At 40.9% G+C, this 20,263-nt stretch overlaps 1 protein-coding gene across 4 annotated transcripts in view; it reads left to right on the top strand.

Annotated features, from left to right (window-relative positions):
* LOC101741421 (inositol 1,4,5-trisphosphate receptor) overlaps positions 1 to 20,263 on the top strand; it is a 101,887-nt gene that overhangs the window by 52,649 nt on the left and 28,975 nt on the right. For 2 of the 4 annotated variants that reach the window (XM_062676438.1, XM_062676439.1), the window contains exons 19-37: positions 629 to 784; positions 1,876 to 2,073; positions 2,877 to 2,983; positions 4,292 to 4,371; positions 5,232 to 5,360; positions 6,312 to 6,469; positions 7,886 to 7,933; positions 8,935 to 9,094; positions 9,660 to 9,801; positions 10,535 to 10,656; positions 11,083 to 11,214; positions 11,774 to 11,911; positions 12,458 to 12,661; positions 13,184 to 13,299; positions 13,801 to 13,936; positions 15,065 to 15,215; positions 15,501 to 15,643; positions 17,555 to 17,675; positions 19,513 to 19,655. In XM_062676438.1, coding sequence (XP_062532422.1) covers positions 629 to 784; positions 1,876 to 2,073; positions 2,877 to 2,983; positions 4,292 to 4,371; positions 5,232 to 5,360; positions 6,312 to 6,469; positions 7,886 to 7,933; positions 8,935 to 9,094; positions 9,660 to 9,801; positions 10,535 to 10,656; positions 11,083 to 11,214; positions 11,774 to 11,911; positions 12,458 to 12,661; positions 13,184 to 13,299; positions 13,801 to 13,936; positions 15,065 to 15,215; positions 15,501 to 15,643; positions 17,555 to 17,675; positions 19,513 to 19,655 — 2,584 coding nt within the window. The remainder of the gene's footprint in view (positions 1 to 628; positions 785 to 1,875; positions 2,074 to 2,876; positions 2,984 to 4,291; positions 4,372 to 5,231; positions 5,361 to 6,311; positions 6,470 to 7,885; positions 7,934 to 8,934; positions 9,095 to 9,659; positions 9,802 to 10,534; positions 10,657 to 11,082; positions 11,215 to 11,773; positions 11,912 to 12,457; positions 12,662 to 13,183; positions 13,300 to 13,800; positions 13,937 to 15,064; positions 15,216 to 15,500; positions 15,644 to 17,554; positions 17,676 to 19,512; positions 19,656 to 20,263) is intronic. The other 2 variants (XM_062676440.1, XM_062676441.1) reach the window with 1 other exon arrangement.

The following is a 20,263-nucleotide window of genomic DNA, read 5'->3' as shown; positions in this document are numbered from 1 at the left end:
GATTCAGTTCCGACAGTGGATTCATTTCCGAAACAACTAGACAGGTCTCCTTCGGAAGCGCTCGGGCCATTAACAAATCCTATACACCGTCCCATCTAGAAAGTGATCCTATATAAATAATAGCTTTAAAAAACTAACAAAATACGCTTTTATAGAAAATCCAACTAAAAAATAGAAAATAAATTTTAATAAAATTGAATTAAAAATAGTGTAAGAAAAAATGATTTTATTGTAAAAAAAACCATGGGGTGCGTGGTATAAGTAGTTATAAATATTTTATGAACAGATATAGTAGGAGTAGGAGGGTTATTTTGATAATATCCTGAAAAGCACCTCACACTTTTTTACAATAAAATCATTTTGTCTTACACTATTTTTAATTCAAATTTATTAGAAATTATTTTCAATTTTTTAGTTGAATTTCAATTTTTTCAATTTTTTTTTTAAATATTTTATTATTTTCGGTCCTTAATAAGTATACTAAATTTCGAGTTAATCCGACGTTTTGAAGGGGGTTAAAAAATCATGTTCAAAGATTCCGTTACAAACATACATACTTCTGAAGCTAATAAAAGAGTATTAAAAAAAGTGTCAATCAATAATGAACCTTAAACACTGTTGCCCACAGGTGCATGTCGAACTCGTCTCTGTCGTACGAGGTGCGCGCGTCGTTCTGCCGGCTGATGCTGCACCTGCACGCCGACCGCGACCCGCAGGAGCCGGTCACGCCCGTCAAGTACGCGCGCCTCTGGACCGAGGTCATCGACCGCATACACATCCACGAGTCAGTACACATGTTTACTATTTTAATTATCATTTCTGAAGTGATGAAGTACAACTTCTTTTTTGAAGAAGTGCAACTTCTTTAAGCGCGTTGAGAGTAAAATTTAAGTCGTGATACGACTAAAGAGAAAAGATAACAATTTTAATTATCATTTTTGAAGTGAAACTTCTTTGGGCGCGTTGAGAGTAAAATTTAATTCGCGAACATTCGTTATAACTATAAAGAAAAGATACAATTAATAAAAGCGAGAGTAAGAAAATAGACAGAGCGTCTCGCGAACCACTCGACCGTGGAGAGAGGGAAAGGATAAAGCGAGCTAGTTCGTTTCTCTTACACATAGCATTCCCTATTACAAGAGAAATTTGATTTAAAGATGAAAAATGAAGAAAACCGCAATACACCGCAAAAGAAACTTCACTTCTTTCACGTGCACCATTTTTTTTTTCTTCGACGGGCTAACGAACTCACAGCCGTCGGGTCCAGTGGCCGCTGCCCGCCCCTGATGAAAATGTCAATTAATAAATGGTTATTTTTTTGATTAGAATTTATTTTTCTCCTACCTACGCCGAAAGTTCGGTTTTCGTCCCGCTCTACAGGGAAGAAAGTCTAACTTTTCCTCCCTGGGTACTGACAAGTGCGCATGCGCGTCAGTGTCTACGTCTGCTCTCACGCACCTAAAATTCTCCGCCATTGTTGTGCTCGGGTAATTTGCAATATTGTGTTTAGTGTAAAAGTGAAATAAACAAAAGGCAATAAAATTTAATAGTGAAGTCTTAAACAAATATGAGTTCATCAGACAGTTCTTATTCAATTAGTAGTAGTTTATTTAAAAATTAAAAAACAGTTAAATTGGTTGTTTTAATGATGACGGGGGGCTTCGCCCCCCCTATCCCCGGCCAGGGCTTCGCCCCTGGACCCCGGCTCGGTACTCGACGAACTTTCGGCCTGGAAGGAGAAAAAATAGTATGTTCACCGCGGGAGAAAAGTTGGACATCTCATCCCGCGTGTTTGCTACGCAATTTTACACGCGGGGGGAAATGTCCTACTTTTCTTCCTTGGTGCTCAATGTGCTATAAAAATTTAAATTTCAGTTACCAATGCGTGAAGGGGGGCCCGGACGCGAACAGAGAGAAGGTAAAGGAACAGTTCGCTCGCACGATACGTTTCGTCGAGAAGTACCTCTGCAACGTGGTCAGCAGGACCTGGTACTTCAGTGACCACGACCAGAACAAGTTGACCTTCGAAGTGGTAAAACTCGCCCGGGAACTCATTTACTTCGGATTTTACAGGTACATGACAAAACAGAATTAAATATCTCTCTCTCTTTCTCTCTTAATATAAAGCTGTAACCGTCACGTAACGGACGAGGCTGTTGACCCCTCGTCTGTTACTATGTGCATTGAGTCGACTTAAAGAAGAACATGGTTTTTGTTTATTAGGTCTTTATTTTATTATTATTATTATCGTGTCAGAGATTGGTGACGATAATTTTGTCGCTAACACTCATTAGTGTGAACAAAATCCTTTAGTTCACTTGAGATAAAAAAAATGTCATAGAACAGGTAAGCTCTGATTCGGTGCTTGAGTCAGTCGGTGGTGCGTAGACAACAACACCGCCGTCTGCCTTGGGACCCTGGAGTGAAATGATTTGTGCTTTTCCTTTTATGAAGAAGCACATGACAGACCCGGGGTGTACTGCGGCAGGGACGTGATCACCAGTGCTCACTGCTGACACCTGTCAATGATTTTCTATAGCTTAGTGACGTAAGCGCGCCGCTTGTATTCCGGTCATCATTCTCGTTGAACCCGTCGCTTGCAACGAAGGGCTCTGCGAGTAAATTAACCCACAGACACAACCCACTGAGTTTCTCACCAGATCTTCTCAGTGGGTCGCGTTTCCGATCCGGTGGTAGATTCTGCGAAGCACGGCTCTTGCTAGGGTTCGTGTTAGCAACACTCCGGTTTGAGCCCCGTGAGCTCACCTACTAGTTAAGGTTACGCTGATATAGCCTCTCAAGGCTCTCAGCAAGGTAGAAAAAAAAAAAAGCGCCGCTGGTGTCTAATTCTGGTGCTTGAATGTTTCCGTTCAAAGCTTCAGCGACCTACTCCGTTTGACGAAGACTCTGCTCAGCATCCTGGACTGCGTCACCGCCATGGATCTGCTCAACGAGACCAACGCTCTGTCCGGGGAGGTCGAATGTGAGTAACATTCAAGTCGATGATCCGCCACTGAGCTAGAGCCGCCGTGGCATACTAATTGTACTCTGATTTGGTTCATCTAGTTCAGCGTTGGGGATGACACCATTCTACCTATTTCTGCTTTTTTTTTTTATTTATTGCTTTGATGGCTGGACGAGCTCACAGCTCACCTGGTGTTAAGTGGTTACTGGAGCCCATAGACACTGACAACGCAAATGCGCAACCCAGCTTGAGATATAAGTTCTAAGGTCTCAGTATAGTTACAACGGCTGCCCCACCCTTCAAGCCGAAACGCATTACTGCTTCACGGCAGAAATAGGCGGAGTGGGGTTACCTACCCGCGCGGACTCACATGAGGTCCTACCATCAGTAAAAAGATAGATAGAAAGATAGATACCTTATGTCCCGAGGTGGGTGGCTGTAGTCATACTATGATGCCCAGTGACCGATTAATACAAGTTGAGCTATGAACTCTTCTACATAGCCACGAAAATCCCTCCCTAGTACAGACTGGGCTGAAAACTAGATTGTCAGAATGAGAATCTACGAAAGATTTTAAACGAGATTTGGGGGTAGGTAGTAATCTATACTAATATTATAAAGCTGAAGAGTTTGTTTGAACGTGCTAATCTCAGAAACTACTGGTCCGATTTGAAAAATTCAGTATTAGATAGCCCTTTTATGGAGCACCAATAAAGAATGTTTCAAAATTGCGGTTATTTTTAACTTTTGAGAGCTTAGTTTCGCTAAAATAATGTATGACAGAATTGTTTCCCTTTAAAAGATCTAATAAAAAAGTCAGAGACAGCATATGTCTATAAGGTTGTCTCACTATAACGTTTTTTATGCTAACCAAATTTGTTCTAAAATAAAGTATTATTTGTGAACTATTATTGTGGACGAAGTCGCGGGCAAAAGCTAGTTTGTTTATAAATGAAATCCATTACATTAAGAATTTTTTGTTTACAAGCAACACAAGAGAAGGAGTCGTCACAGCGTAAGTATATCCGTCAAACGACTTGAAAGTGCGTCTTGTCGATATCTGGCTAGATGAGTTGTAAGAATTTTCATAAATAGAGGTTTATGAGCATTAGTGAGCTGAATTCTGGTCTACCTAAGAAATTAATTTCGGGTCACCACCCTAGTACGGTTCCTGTCTCAAACTATTACTACTAGTCACTGTTATGCCAGCTTTGATATTTATACGACTGTTAAATCCCTCCATATAAATTGCTTTCTTTTGGAGAAAATTGAACTTTATGTTAAACTAGCTAAGGTGCATGTTGCATTGTACAATATTTGTTCCAGCCGAGGGCGGTGTACTCAGGAGCATAGGTGACATGGGAGCCGTTATGACTTCGATAACACTCGGATCTGTCGCTAGAAACGTAAGACCATTCATAATCGACCTTTCTTAAGTTCAAATGTCATTAAATCGGAGAGATTTTATAATCACTAATAATCTTAGTTTGATTTCCGAGTCTTTAGTTATTTCCTAAGCTGGTCTTTCCTGGTGTCTTACCTGATGACAGTGGTGGATTTACACTAGGGGCAGTGCCCAAGGCGGCAAAGTTTTGAAAGTAATCATTATAATTCAATCATCAATATAATTAATTAATTCTAATAATTAAAAGGTTTCTTTTTAATTGATAATTCAAGAAATTTAGTTCATCCATTATTTGTGAGTTATAATTTTGGCACTTTTGCTAAAAATTAATAATCAAAATGATTTGATCAATTTATTTCCTTGGAGATTTAAAATAATAATCTTTTTTTTATTTTCTGTAATTAAAGAAATTTAATTAGTTCATTTTTTTATGTATTATAACTATGAGTCACCCTTAGTCAAAATTTATAATTATTAGGAAAAAAACAAATATTTATTTATGTTTTTGGAATATGATGATTATGATAAAGTTTCCGCAATAAATTAGTTATTTTAATTTTGAAAAATAAAATATATAAACTATAAGTTTAGGTAAAATTCCGGTATTGGGGAGGATTTTTTTCCGGTGCCCAGGAGCGGCATTAAGTTTAAATCCGGTCCTGTCTGATGATATGGCATACGGTAAGTGTGGAGAGTCGCCTATATGCTACCCAAAATAAGAGGGAAAAATACTAGCTTTAGGACGTAGATTTAAAAAAAAAATTGATGCTCTTCGATCTTTAGAGTATCGTGTGCTGCATGCAGTATACATTTGTGACAATGACAGTGACAAAAAAATATTCAGTTCTAATGTTTGTTCAGCAAGTAGGAGGTACCGCGACAACCCCGGGAACGGGCACCGGGCTGCAGAGAAGCGCCTCCGCCCTGATGCTGGCCAGGGAACATCCCCTAGTCATGGACACGAAGCTCAAGATCATTGAGATATTGCAGGTGAACGAGAACTCAACCCGTATACAGGGTGTGTCACACCACTAAACAAATTACATTATACTATTTATATTTTAACTAGCTTTAAACGGCGGCTTCGTCCGCGTGACCAAGGAATAGTGTTAAATAATTACAGATAATACCACAGTTTGTCCTGAGAATGAGTTACAATTCCTCAATAGATTGCCCTTTTTTCCTTTCCCTTTTGCCCTTATTCCATATTACATTTGGTCGACGCAGCGTGTTCCCTTATCATGCACTGTTAAAAGGGCTACCTCAGGACTCTTGTCTCAAGGTGGGTGGTGCATTGACGTTCTAGGCGCTTAGGGGCTCCGATGACTACACAATACCAGGTGAACCGCGAGCTCGTCCGAGTGGACTGTCTAAGCAATACGACATACTGGATAGTTATCTGACAATAGTTAAACGATCGACCACCTGCCTCACGTCAACCCTCCTTCGGTTCTATCTCCAGCAGATCCACAGCAAAGTGCCAGAGGAAGGAACCGTTTCTGTAAATACTTAGATAAATTAAACACTGTAAAGCTATGTATTGCCTAATACTTGAACGAATATCGAAGGATCTAGTAACATCTAGAACGCTCGAGAAGTACAACGCCATCTATTGACAGATAGCGGAAACACACGTCGAAAATACTCGACTTGTTGAGAATATTCTCGACAATTCGAGGGTAGTCGTATCGACTATAAAAGCGTTGTAAAAATGGCACGCAGTCAATTAGTAATCGGAACTACTCTAAGCAAAACGAACGGATCACCTGAAGCGAAGCAAAATAAGTTAAGAATTTTATAGTGTTCTGTGAGTGTTCTAAGTGATAAATACAATTCAAAGTGTACTTTGGTGGAACATTTATTTATCCCGAACCCCAGCGCGTAACAATACTTTATGGTTTTACTTGAATGGTTTAATTACATGGTTATTGAAACCTCCAGTTCATCCTCGATGTAAGACTTGACTACCGCATCAGCTGTCTGCTGTCCATCTTCAAGAAGGAGTTCGAGCAGGCCGGGGATCAGCGTGCCGCCGACTCCCTGGGCCGGGCCGACGTGGAGGCCATAGGGCTGCAGGCCGAGGGCATCTTCAGCTGCCGGTCAGTTATCCATGGACGCAGCCAATTCATGCTGCCTTTAAGGCTTCGTCAAACAGAACGCGTACTTAGCGCTGCTTTTAACGTCGCGCTCTTTACATGTCACATAAATTGATTAGATGAGCCCAACGCTCCTGGACGCAACGTAACGCCAAATCATAGTGCCTTTCGATAGCAGTGTGAAAATATAAAAGTATTAAGATGTCGAACTAATTCTATCAATTTTTCGGGCATTATCCAGTATTTTAATACACATTCACTCGGACGCTAAAATAAAATTTGTATAAAATTACAACGCCTGTCGTCAAAGCGTCCTAACGCCGCGACAGAGCGCTACGTACTTATAGCGCTGACGCTCTGTTTGACAGTACATTACCATAGCAGTACACCACATCTCGGCGCGCGCTAAGTACGCATTCTATTTGACGAAGCCTTTAACTCTTGAGAATAAGGTTGAGAATACTTCTGACGTAGATTAGGAAAGCTACACACAAGCTTGGCACTAATCACGTAGTGAACAAAGACGTTTTTTATATGAAGCTTCTTTTTTTTCATTTTATCGATCCTGTCTGATGGGAGTACGTGTCGTGATGTAGTCATAGCCTAAATGTTTCAACGTTTATTGTTGTATGACAAAGCGTTTATTATCTATCACCTTCTAAGCTCCTTATACTTTTAAGATATATAAAAAAAAATTAAATGTGGCAAAATTCATAAAAAATGCGTCATGACCCTATCATGTACCACAGTCCTGCCTATTTCCGACAAGAAGCAATTAGCGGTTCCGGTCAGTTGGAAGACTCCGCAAGGATGGGACAGCATTTAAACAAATCAATATGGAATTCAACCTCATGTTTCAAGGATTCCAGTAACCGCTTAATAACAGATGGACCATTAACTCGTCGGCCCACTTGAAAAATTAACAAAGTCTTAATGTAATTAATTTTGGTAACCGATTCTTTGTATCTTCACTTTTCTTATCTGAAGCTTGCTATGAATCCTGTTTACACGCATATTTTATCTCAAAGTGTAAGCAGGACGACAATAGAGTTTCTTTGTTAGTAATAGAACATTCTATTTTCTACACACTTTCCTGTATAGTCTTGTAGATGGGTACTAAAGCATGACTATGTCGGTGTTTGGGAAAATAATTTTAACTGTAGTTATGTGATTTTGTTCATTATAATATAAGGAAATTTAAAAGCACGATGATGGAGTGTATTGCGAATACGCGGATGTCCGTCACGCCCATTTGTGCCGTGAAGTCGATTTATCGACTTATCGACTTCACTAAACATGCAATTTGCAAAACTAAAAAAATAATTAAATAATGAACAAAATCACAGCACTACAGTAATTGAAGGGACCAACCAAACTTTTAACAGACTTTTGTAAATTAATTTCATAAAAACATTTCAGAGCTGTACAAACTGTGCCAGAGAGCTGCCTTCCAAAAAATGTAGATTTGTTAGTAAGATAATAAAAGTATTGCACGATAACATCTATCGCTTCGTATAACGCATACTGACTCGCATGTACCTAGCTTTGCACCGCCCCCACACGTCTCAAGGAGTCAACACTGACCGCCTAACAGGCGATGGCTGTGTGACGTTGGATTGAAAATGTATTAAATGGTGAATGGTGAAAACATGGCAAAATTATGAAAAAAAAATCCATAAAATGTGGACAATTCAGATAAAAAGATACTCTATTTTAACTTCAGTACGAAATGCTGCATGGTTTTAAATAGCCTATAGTGTTCGCTCAATTATTGAAAATCGACCATAATCAGTGATAACAAAAAAAAGTTTATTTCACATCTTAATTTTTATCTTTTGTTTTATTATTTAAATGAGGAAAACAAATGATTAATTTAAAAAAAGACTTTCATATTACTTGACTGCTGATCAAATGAGATATAACACCAAACTAATATGGTTACTATATTAAAGATCACTTAACAAAATAGAAATCTATTTTATTAAACACAGGACAAAATCTAAAAGCTAGAAAGTTCTGTTTTTGAGAAAGTTGGTAGCTTTTAAAAACTTACCGCTGCCCGTAAAGCAATCACAGATGGGAAAAAAATATTTATACTGAAATTAACTGATTTCTGTTTCAAATATTTTCAGCACTAACCTATCTATTTGAACTGGATAAAGCAATCCTTTACTGCTCCGCTTTTTTGCCGTTTCGGGGGAATACTAAATCCAGTTTCAAAACTAACGAATCCTTACCCTAATACCAAAATAAACCCCCCTTTGAAAATAACATTGAAAAGAGAGTGATGTGAATGTGATGATTTATATCCCTTAATCCTGGTTTTTAAAGAGTAATCCATATCAAACTTATTCCGAGTTTACCCCAATCAAAGATTTCTTATCCTTTCAGTGTATATTAACAGCTTAACCCTCCATTCTTCTTCTTTGGAAACGGATTGAAATTAAAATGTATAACTGAAACTCCAGGGACGGCTTAGACCTAGACGAATGCGGGGGACGCATGGTGTTACGCGTCCTCCTGCAGCTGTGCTCGCAGGGAGCCTCGGCGGCGCTCGTCTCCGGAGCCCTAGCGCTCCTGTTCCGACACTTCAGCCAAAGGCAGGAGGTTTTAGCTGCTTTCAAACAGGTTTGTTTCACCTTGACAATGTAGTTTAAATCTAAGCATTGTTTTTGTTTTGTGCTAGAATAGATGCTTTAAATTTTGTACTTTGTATTTAAAGAGTTAAAGATTTAAATAACTCTTGATCTAATCGAAGTACATGAGCATGACTTCTAGTTCTACCTAGGAAATATCTATTCCTATCTTCTTTATCACATATTGTTCCAGAATAGAACAATAAGTAATCTGTAAAGTTAATATATGAATTAAAAAAAAGGATTGTGTGGTTTTATAAAATCACGGTAAAAGTGAAACTTTTTTCACATTATAGAAATTGAACTCTGACAAACAACATTTACATTAAACACTGACAAAAACAAACAAAATAGCGTGGAGCACTGGCACAAATGAGTAATAGTCTGTACAGTAGACGGTCAGCTGCTGCGAACTATAGGCGCCGCCATATTGGCCTTGGCTGCTCTAATGAGCGCCTATCACACTATCTCTACTCACGTCACGCGACATGCAACACACAGACAAAAAAGTTTGAGACGATATAAGTTTCACTTTAAAAGGCTGCTGCGTGTTTCAGGTCCAGCTCCTGGTTTCTGACGCTGATGTGGAATCGTACAAACAGATCAAAGCGGACTTGGACTTACTGCGGCAGAGCGTTGAGAAGTCCGAGCTCTGGGTCTTTAATAAGGGACGAGCTGTCTTACTCGATGAACTTGCCGGTGTGTGCCGCGCTTATGTTACCTTCTGCGTGTGTGAGTGCGGGCGTGCGTGCGTGCGGGCGTGAGGGCGTGCGTGCGTCTGTCTCAACTGTATTTTAGGAATCGTTTAACATTTCAAACCAGAAAACATAAACGCAAGGAAAATAAATAAAACGATTGTACATATACGTTCACGCTAATATCACATAAACTATTCATTTTATTCGTAAAATAATGAAACTGGTCGGGAATAGCGTTTAGTAAAATTTATATTGTGGTGTAAATTCCTTAATAAAGATTTCATACAAAACCATCATTTCTGAAACGAAAAAAAATTCAGCCAAATCGTTGGAACCGTTCTCAAGCGATGCGCCATCACACAAATGCCAATTGGCTTATGCATAAATGAATTTCACGTAGGCATACAAATACTACACATTATATTGTACAAACTGGTACGAAATGTTATATTGCTATTTCAATGTATAACATAATTATAACTCTTACGAGTCCGCGCGGGTAGGTACCACCGCCCTGCCTATTGCTGCCGTGAAGCAGTAATGCGTTTCGGCTTGAAGGGCGGGGCAGCCGTTGTAACTGTACTGAGACCTTTTTTTTTGTTGACGTTCAATAACGATAATAGTCTAAGTGGTAGTTTCAGCTACATCGCTGGCTGGCTTGCTAGGTTGGTTGGTTGACGACTACTGTACTACAGATGCGTTGAACGTGTGACAACAAGGTTGCGTGCGCGCAGGTCCGTCGGGCGCGGTGGGGCCGGGCGGGGCGGTGCTCGAGCGTAACGCGTCGCTCGACAACGTTCTGGACACTTCGAGAACAGCCAAACACGACCACAACGAATATAAGAAGATTAAAGAGGCGAGTCGCTTTCAGATATCGAGTCAGAAACGAAATTATTAATTTTAATCTTACTTCTGCGTTATTTTGTATAAAACTCAACTTTATTTACTAATAAAGGATTCAAATTCAGTATTTCTAACAGAAATTAACATTACTTCAGTACGCCGCGTAGGGCACCGGTGACCTACACGGCAGCCAGTGCGCTAAATTAAAGTAATTGTTCACCCGAAATCTTTACTGGTGTGGGTGCACCCTCCCTATTGGACAACTATGGAAACAGGTACTGAGACTTGAAGGATACCCTACTTAGTATTCTTAGAATTTCATTAATGCGCCACGCGGTAAGGTCAGACAATTACACAGCTTTGTTTTATGTTAACGCGTTAACGCGAAATTTGACACAGTTTTGTAACAAAAATGTAAAAAAACCTTGCGTTTATGCAGATCCTACAGCGCATGATCAAGTACTGCACGCACGGCAACAGCGGCGCCGGCGACTGCGGCCGCCCGCGCCGCCACGAGCAGCGCCTGCTGCGCAACATCGGCGTGCACAACATCGTGCTGGACTTGCTGCAGGTCGGTCGCGCGCGCTGCATACCACTGCGCTTAGTGCGAGCTTTTTAACATTCTCCATAGCGTAAAAGTTAACTGGTGGTAGGAGCTCTTGTGAGTCCGCACGGGCAGGTACCACCACCCTGCCTGTTTCTGCCGTGAAGCAGTAATGCGTTTCGGTTTGAAAGGTGGGACAGCCATTGTAACTAAACTGAGACCTTAGAACTTATATCTCAAGATGGGTGGCGCATTTATGTTGTAGATGTCTATGGGCTCCGGTAACCACTTAACATCAGGTGGGCTGTAAGCTCGTCCACCCATATAAGCAATAAAAAAAAAAAATTGTAGGGAGTTGGAACGCTTGCCTATGTTTGCCGCTAGGGGCGCTGTTCCAACTCCATGAGTCAACTTTTACGCTATCGAGAACGTTAAAAAACTCGGACTAAGTACACCAAACACCTCATCCAATAGTGGAACTATTATCAGAGGGTAACGAGGGTATCTGTTGTCGCAAATCAAGGTTTGAGGTCGAACCCTACCAATCCGTCACAAATTAAACTCAACAAGTTTTTTCCGAACCCAGGTGCCGCACGACGAGGACGACGCAGCTATGGACGAGCTGCTGTCGCTAGCTCACGAGTTCCTCCAGCACTTCTGCCACGGAAACCAGCAGAACCAGACGATCCTCCACAAACATCTCGACTTGTTCCTCAACGCGGGAGTAAGTATGTCACCGTCGCGGCACAGATCTATCAACAACAACAGTACAATATTGGTGTTGCTGTATTTTTTCCGTAATTTATTTATAAAAAATAGTTTAAAAAAACTAAAATATACGCTTTTTTTTTTACAATAAAATCATTTTTTCTTACACTATTTTTAATTCAAATTTATTAATTTTTTATTTTCTATTTTTAGTTGGATTTTCTATAAAAGCGTATTTTTTTTAGTTTTTTTAAACTATTATTTATTTTTCATTTTTTAGTTGAATTTAATTTTTTTCTAAATTTTTTTGATATTGAATTTTCATCGGTCCTTAATAAGTATGCCAAATTTCGAGCCAATCCGACGTTTTGAAGGGGGTCAAAATCATATTCAAAGATTCCGTTACATATTAACATACATACGTCTGAAGCTAATAAAAGCGTATTGAAAAAGTATCCTTGTTATGTTAGCTAAAAAGGCAGGGAACCGTGCGGTTCATAGCTGTTATCGTGGGATACGGCACCGCTGCGTCATTGTCATTGTCAATGTGTGGTGGACCCAGATCCGAGAGGCGCAGACGGTCTGCGCGATCTTCAAGGACAACGCGTCGCTGTGCGGGCACGAGGGCAACGAGAAGGTGGTGGCGCACTTCGTGCACTGCGTGGAGTCCCGCGGCAGGAAGCCCGACTACCTGCGCTTCCTGCAGACCATCGTCCACGCCGACAAGCAGTACATACGGAAGAGCCAGGACTTGGTCATGCAAGAGGTGTGCAACACAATTCTTACTTAATTAATTTGATCGACTCCTTAAAGGGACCTCGTTCTGCATAGAACTAGAAATATAATTTTTGAAATTCTTAGATAATAGTTTTATGCAATATGTGCCAATTCATTTGAATTAAGTTTTTTCTGTTAATGTGAAAATTTCTGCTATTATTTATCATTTTGGTTACATAGAGTATATTATTTGCTTACTTTTTTATGTAATACAAACAAATATGCATAATTACATACTTGCTTTTGGTATCACTAGATGTTACTCGCGGCTATGCTCGTGTGGTTACATAAAATTGTCGGTATAATGTCCCGTAGGAATGAGACGTTTTTTTCGGGATCCAAGGTGCCCTGTGTCACCATCTTGGCCTAAAACTGTCATTTTAAAGAATCACGTCAGTCCATTGCGTCTTTTCCACGTGAAAAAAGCACAAACAAACACTCTTTCACATTTATAACATGAATATATTGGATATACGGATTATATATGAATTTCTTCGTTGTTTCATCACAGATGGTGAACGCCGGCGAGGATGTCTTGGTCTTCTACAATGACAAAGTTTCGTTCAATTACTTCATACAGATGATGAAACAGTACAAAGAGAAAGGGGAAATGCCCGAAGCTCTTACGTGAGTGGACACCTTGTAATACTAGATCACATACTAACTACTACTTCAGAGGATTTTGAGATGCTGTAGTCTAAATCGGATTTACATATCATTCATATTCTTAGAACTTATATCTCAAGGTGGGTGGCGCATTTACGTTGTAGATGTCCATGGGCTACAGTAACCACTTAACGCCAGGTGGGCTGTGAGCTCGTTCACCCATCTAAGCAATAAAAAAAGACTAAGATTTGAGAAGACCTCATAATTAAACAAGGTCAACTGAAATTAACGCCATCTATACTAACATATTAATCTACAGTGTTTTTTACGGATGTTCCGTTATAACTACTGAGCCATGCATCCGAATGACTTGAAACTTGGTATCCATGTAGAAAATACATGTGCTTAATGGATAGGCTAATATTCTATGTAATAAAGATAATACTTACCTTATCTTTGACGACACGCACGGTACTGTATTGAGTGTGGATTCGATAGTGACGTGGTCAAATTCGCCACCAGATACCACATCCAGCTCGTGAAGCTGCTGACGTGCTGCACTATGGGGAAGAACGTGTACACGGAGATCAAGTGCCACTCGCTGCTGCCGCTGGACGACATCGTGTCCGCCATCACCAACCCGCACTGCATCCCCGAGGTGACGACCGCCGACTGGGAGGGAACGCTCGCTTCAGGGCAGATGATCGTGTATCATTGGTCCAGCACGGTTTATTTACTGTTGGTAGGACCTCTTGTGAGTCCGCACGGGTAGGTACCACCACCCTGCCTATTGCTGCCGTGAAGCAGTAATGCGTTTCGGTTTGAAGGGCGGGGTACCCGTTGTAACTATACTGAGACCTTAGAAGTTATATCTGAAGGTGGGTGGTGCATTTGCATTGTAGATGTCTATGGGCTCCAGTAATCAATTAACACCGGGTGGGCTGTGAGCTCGTCCACCCATATAAGCAATTTTCATTTCGCTTAATACGCGACATTTATCTTTGTAATGAAAGGTCCGTTTTATTTGGTATTAGCATCAACAATTCGATGTTTTTAATTGAACTTCAATTATATTTACTCCATTCTAATAGCTAACGACTTTTTTTGTCATGATAGTTTTTCCAAAATTTGAAACTTTAAATGGTTCTCATGTAAGTTACAAAAATTCATTCGTACATAAGGACGGGTGAAAGACATTTGATTCAAGCGTCTGTTTTAAAACAATTAAAAAAAACAAAATGTGTGCAATTCACACGTGGTAGAAGTGAAACCTTCCAAAATTAAAATACAATTATCCTAAACGTCTTAAGTATATGTAAAATTTTGTCATTAGTAAATAATTGTAAGGTAGCGCCCTCTGTGAATTGATATTTTAATTTCACGTATAATCCTAAATTAAAATTCACTACAAGAGCTTTCATACACACGTTAGTATTAAAAAATCTCACAGATGGCGCTGTATTAAATAGTATGTATATTTCTGTCTCATTCTTTGCTGGCTTCATCCTACACATTTTTGTATTTGTGTCTTTTACCTGTCGTTTTTTCCGTTGCATCCAGTTTGAAATCACAACGATTCTAAAGAAGTTTTCACTTCAAAAATCTAACAATCTCACCGAAAGTGAACGTAATTACCAATCAATCTTCGTGCGTATGCGACTGTTTAGAGTAAAATTAAAATTATTTTTCATAAAATTTTATTTTCGTTGTCTACACAATTGTGTAGACAACGACTTTCCAAGCAAAATCAAAACTACACACGACAAATGAATGTAATTATGTTTAGGTGAAAGAAGCGTACGTGGGCTTCCTGAACCACTGCTACATCGACACGGAGGTGGAGATGAAGGAGATCTACAGCAGCAACTACATGTGGGACCTGTTCGAGCGCTCCTTCCTCCAGGACATGCACGCCATCCTGCAGAGCGGCGCCGCCTGTGAGTACCCGCTTTATTACTGAACCACAAGGACAAAAGAATGATTATTTGAATTTTTAGTACGCGTCAATATTATTACCTGTACTACGGCTACCGGACCACATAGGTAAATTCCGTTCCGCATCCCGAAATATGAGCTTGAGTTTTATCAGATCATGAACCAGGAAAATATGACTGGCAGAACCACGCGCGACTAGGTAATGCGACTGCACCTCATGTCCGAGGTGTACAGCTACTGTTTAGTGACGTGTGTGGGTTCCGGCTCACCCCCCTCCCCTCCCCCAGGGTCGGACGTGCCGTCGTCGTCGCACAAGCCGTCCACCACCAGCACGCACCGCGCCTGGGTCAACTACGTCACCGACGTGCTCATGCACACCATATGCACGTTCTTCAACTCGCCCTTCAGCGACCAAAGCACAACCGTGCAGGTAACTGTCACTGCCATTGTTTATATACACTCTCTACATTTAAATTGTATATGTTTTGAGCAAGGATGTTACTGAAACATAAATCGACTGTGGCTTGATGAGTAAGTCTTTATAATTTTACTGGTGGTAGAACCTCTTGTGAGTCCGCACGGGTAGGTACCACTACCCCGCCCATTTCTGCCGTGAAGTAATGCGTTTCGGCTTGAAGGATGAGGCAGCCGTTGTAACTATACTGAGACCTTAGAACTCATATCTCAAGGTGGGTAACGGCATTTATGTTATAAATGTCTATGGGCTCCGGTAACCACTTAACATTAGTTGGGCCGTGAACTCGTCCAGATATCTAAGCAATAAATAAAAAATTATAGATTTGCGTATTTACTAGAATAGCAATATTCCCTACGATATTGTCATATATTGAAATCGTCATAATTTCGATTTTGAATTATGAACCAAAGTTGTATCGGTATTTAATAACCACACTATCACTATTGCAATTTTAATATTAAACACACCCACGTCCTGTCCTAAAAAAGGACCTTTGTTTTTTTCAACTGTCAATAATTAAATTTAAAATTGTAAGATGTCAGTTCATTACAAACAATTCAGGACAATTTCGTTTATTGAGAGAATACTAGTATTTAGGACTTGTTCAGAAAAGAATGACGAAGTCCCCCAAATCGAATCTGCGCTTGCCAAATCACATTACTAAAACATTCAGATCGCTCTATATTTGTTGTCAAGTAATTATTGCCCCGCATGGGAGGGGTGGCGCCGTGTCCTCGTCGCAAAAATAGGAAACGACTTGTCGTTGCCGAGTGTTGTGGCATCGATGCTCGGCGACGACGAGTCGTGGAAGGCGATGCTCGACTTCTGCGAGTGCACCATCTCGCAGAAGGAGGCGGCGGGGCGCGTGAGAGACGCACAGGCCCGCCGCCGTCGAGCGGGGGCCAGGGAGGCGGATATCGCCCAAGCCCTGGCCCTCTAAGTGTTTCGGGTCCCCTCACATGTCGGCCTGGGGACCGGCGAAGGGGGCCTAAGAAGACGACGTGCAAGCTGCTCTGCACGCGTTTTATGCATGAGCATCCGGGTGATGGAAGGCCGGCTATCCTCAACCCACGCTGGTTCTGACCCAGCGGGGTATTCCGTAGGATAGACCATTCTAACCGGCGCCATCTAGGCGGGCTTCGGATAGCCTGCCGACCGAGAGGGCTGGTGTTCGTGGCGCCGACGACCGCCAGTCCGGCGTCCCGAGGGGGAGGGTGATGAGAGAGATGTGCTCCGCACTAAACGCTTCACTTTCCCCCCTTTGCCTTTTCATGAGTTTTGTCTCATGCGAGGTTTGGACGTTGGTTGTTGAGAGACAGGAGGTTTTAGTCGGTTCGACTCCGACATGCCCCGCCCTCCATCCCCAGTGAAGGGCGGAAGTCCGGCGATTTCCTCCTGACAAAAAAAAAAAAAAAAGTAATTATTGTCCTCTGCAATTCACGAAACTTCATAATTATATGTTATTCTCCTATGCTACCGCTGGACCTGGAATACGACTGTGTGAGTGTTAAAAATCTATTAATTCCGTAAATCGGACCACAGATTTGAATCCTGTGCTATTATTACACACATTGGCATTCTAATATTGATATTCAGATACAAGTAATACCATCTGTTGTGAAACAGCAAAAAATTAAAATCTAAACTACTAGTAATATCGAAAATATTTCAGAGACTTGTAGATATACACGCCGCAGAGACGACATTAAGGTAGTTAGTATTACTCAGTGCTACTTGAAGCGGAATAACAGAAGGATTGTCTACCTACTAGCGCACAACAATATCTATACCATTCTGTGCTTATTTCTGCCGCGAAGAAGTCGTGTGTTACTTTTCGAAGCTAAGCTAAAACGTTGCTTGCAGACCCGTCAGTCGATCTTCGTGAAGCTACTCCAGACGACGTTCAGTATATACCAGTGTCCGTGGCTCACGCCGCCGCAGAAGCTGAACGTGGAGAAGTGTATACGGACGCTCAGCGAGGTCGGTGAGTTGCAGCAGCCTCCCCTCCGGGAAACCTGGTCGTCGACGTGTCCAGGACACAATACCTCCGATGCTCAGCACATATTATCATTATTCATTCGTTTCCAATTATTATACTGTATATATACAGGCTGACTGGTTGAAAACTTTATATATTCAAGGATATGATAATTCATGGTCACAGAGAAAACCTTCATTAAATTAATTAGTTAAAGTTTAAATTTCTGGACACCGATCGGCGTCCGCGCGCGTTTTGTTTCGAGACTGAATGGGTCCGCAGGGTGGGGATACGCGCGGGTTTGAGGCCCCGCCCGGCGGGTGAGACCAGAGTCGCATCCAATCAGTGCGCCGCATTCAAATGATGCCACGATTTTTTTTTATGCGATTTTATGACCTGGTAACTAAGACCTATAGGTCAAGTCTTATTTTAATTTGAAAACTTTTTTATATTAAAAATTATATTATGAAATGAAATGAAAACAAAATGAGATGAGATGATATTATGGGATGAAATATAATCTCAGTAAAATGGTGGTCATTTACTGAGATTTTTCAGTGGACTTTTTCGAAGACCCCGAGAAGTTAAGTTCAGCGGCTTTGTTTCATTTTCCCACATTTGTGCACTTTCATAGATACTAAACAGCGAATAAAGCACCGTTATTAGTTATTACATATTTAAACCTGAAGAAACACTAAATAGACAAAATAAAACAAATCGCACAACTTCACTCCTCGCGTTCCCGCCAAAAAGTCCGATGCCGCGATCGTCGACCGGTGTAAAGAAAACAAGCACCTTGTCGCGTGACCGGCTAATCTGTTACAACACGCGCGCGGCGCGAGTGACCACGCTTATTGTTTTTAGTAGATAATCTATATATATAAAAATGAAACCCGTTTTCCGTTGTCACGACATAACATGAAAACGGCTTGACCGATTTGGCTAATTTTGATCTTGAATTATTTGTGGAAGTCCAGAGAAGGTTTAAAAGGTATAAAAATATGAAAATTCTCGGAATTAAATAAAAATAACAATTTTGTTTTCCCTTTGACGTGTCCCCCGTCGGACGGATTCCTTTTGTTTGTTTTAAGTTTATTGTATATAAAAGTTTACGTCTTTTATTTATCGATTGAGGCACTACGAAGTCTGCCGGGTCAGCTAGTTAAAGATAAATTAAGCAAATATTAGGCATCTACTTTTTTTGCTTAATTAGAACGAGAATCGAGTACTGAGCACTCTATATCAATATGTAAAGTATTCAACCAGTCAACCTGTATAACTAATATTGGATAAGAATCCTTGAAAGTAGGAAACTTTTTAGAACGTTATCTTGCCGTATCCGATGTGCACGCTTAATGGCAATAAAGTCTACAATAAGTTGAATATCAAATCGTAAGAATAAAAGGGATCGCAATATGCAGCCCAAATATGTGTACTACTTTACATTGCGAAAAACGTCCTACTGGTAATGGGGTCTTGTACTGCACATTGCTGCCGTTCAGTAGTAATGCGTTTCGGTTGGAGGGTGGTGTGGTCGTTGTCAGAGCTGAGATTTAGAACTCATGTATCAAGGTGGTTTTACACTGGTGATAGGACCTCTTGTGAGTCCGCACGGGTAGGTACCACCACACCGCCTATTTCTACCGTGAAGCAGCAATGCGTTTCGGCTTGAAGGGTGGGATAGCCGTTGTAACTATATTGAGACCTTAGAACTTATATCTCAAGGTGGGTGGCGCATTTGCGTTGTAGATGTCGATGGGCTCCATAAACCACTTAACACCAGGTGGGCTGGTGGGTAGTGGTTGATATCCACCTATTATACCATAAAAATGATTTTTGACAGCGAAATCTCGCAGTATCGCGATCCCGCTGGAGCTCGAGGCTAAAATACAGACCGTGTTCGAGAAGGCTGCCGCGCTGTCCCGCCAGACCAGCAAGTGGCTGCAGGCCTCGAAGACTTCGAAACTTGAGAAGATGGCTTCGCAGGTGCGTTTCTTAAACACGAGTCATTGTTTACCCGAAACCTTTCCTGGGGCGGGGCGTGATGACCGCACGTTCAAATAAATTTTCAGAGATTTCGTTTTATAGAAAATGTATTTTTTTATTGCATAGATTGGTGGACGAGCTCACAGTCCACCTAGTGTTAAATGGTTACTGGATCCCATAGACATCTACAACGTAAATACGCCATCCACCCTGAGACATAAGTTTTTTTTTTTTTTTTTTAAAAAAAAAAAAAAAAAAAAAAAAAACATAAGTTCTAAGGTATCAGTATAGTTACAACGGCTGCCCCACCGTTCAAACCGAAACGCATTACTGCTTCACGGCAAAAATAGACAAGGCTTGGGTACCTACCCGCGCGGACTCACAAGAGGTCCTACCGCCAGTAATTACGCTAATTATAATTTTGCGGGTTTGATTTTTATTACACGATGTTATTCCTTCACCGTGGAAGTCAATCGTGAGCATTTGTTAAGTACGTATTTCATTGGAAAAATTGGTACCCGCCTGAGATTCGAACACCGGTGCATCGCTCAACACGAATGCACTGGACGTCTTATTCTTTAGGCCACGACGACTTCAGTTATTGTTGT

The sequence above is a fragment of the Bombyx mori genome, chromosome 27 (assembly GCF_030269925.1).
Source record: "Bombyx mori chromosome 27, ASM3026992v2".
In the NCBI taxonomy this organism is placed as follows: domain Eukaryota; kingdom Metazoa; phylum Arthropoda; class Insecta; order Lepidoptera; family Bombycidae; genus Bombyx; species Bombyx mori.
Note: the sequence above shows the minus strand (reverse complement) of the source record. Positions and strands in the feature narration are given on the sequence as shown.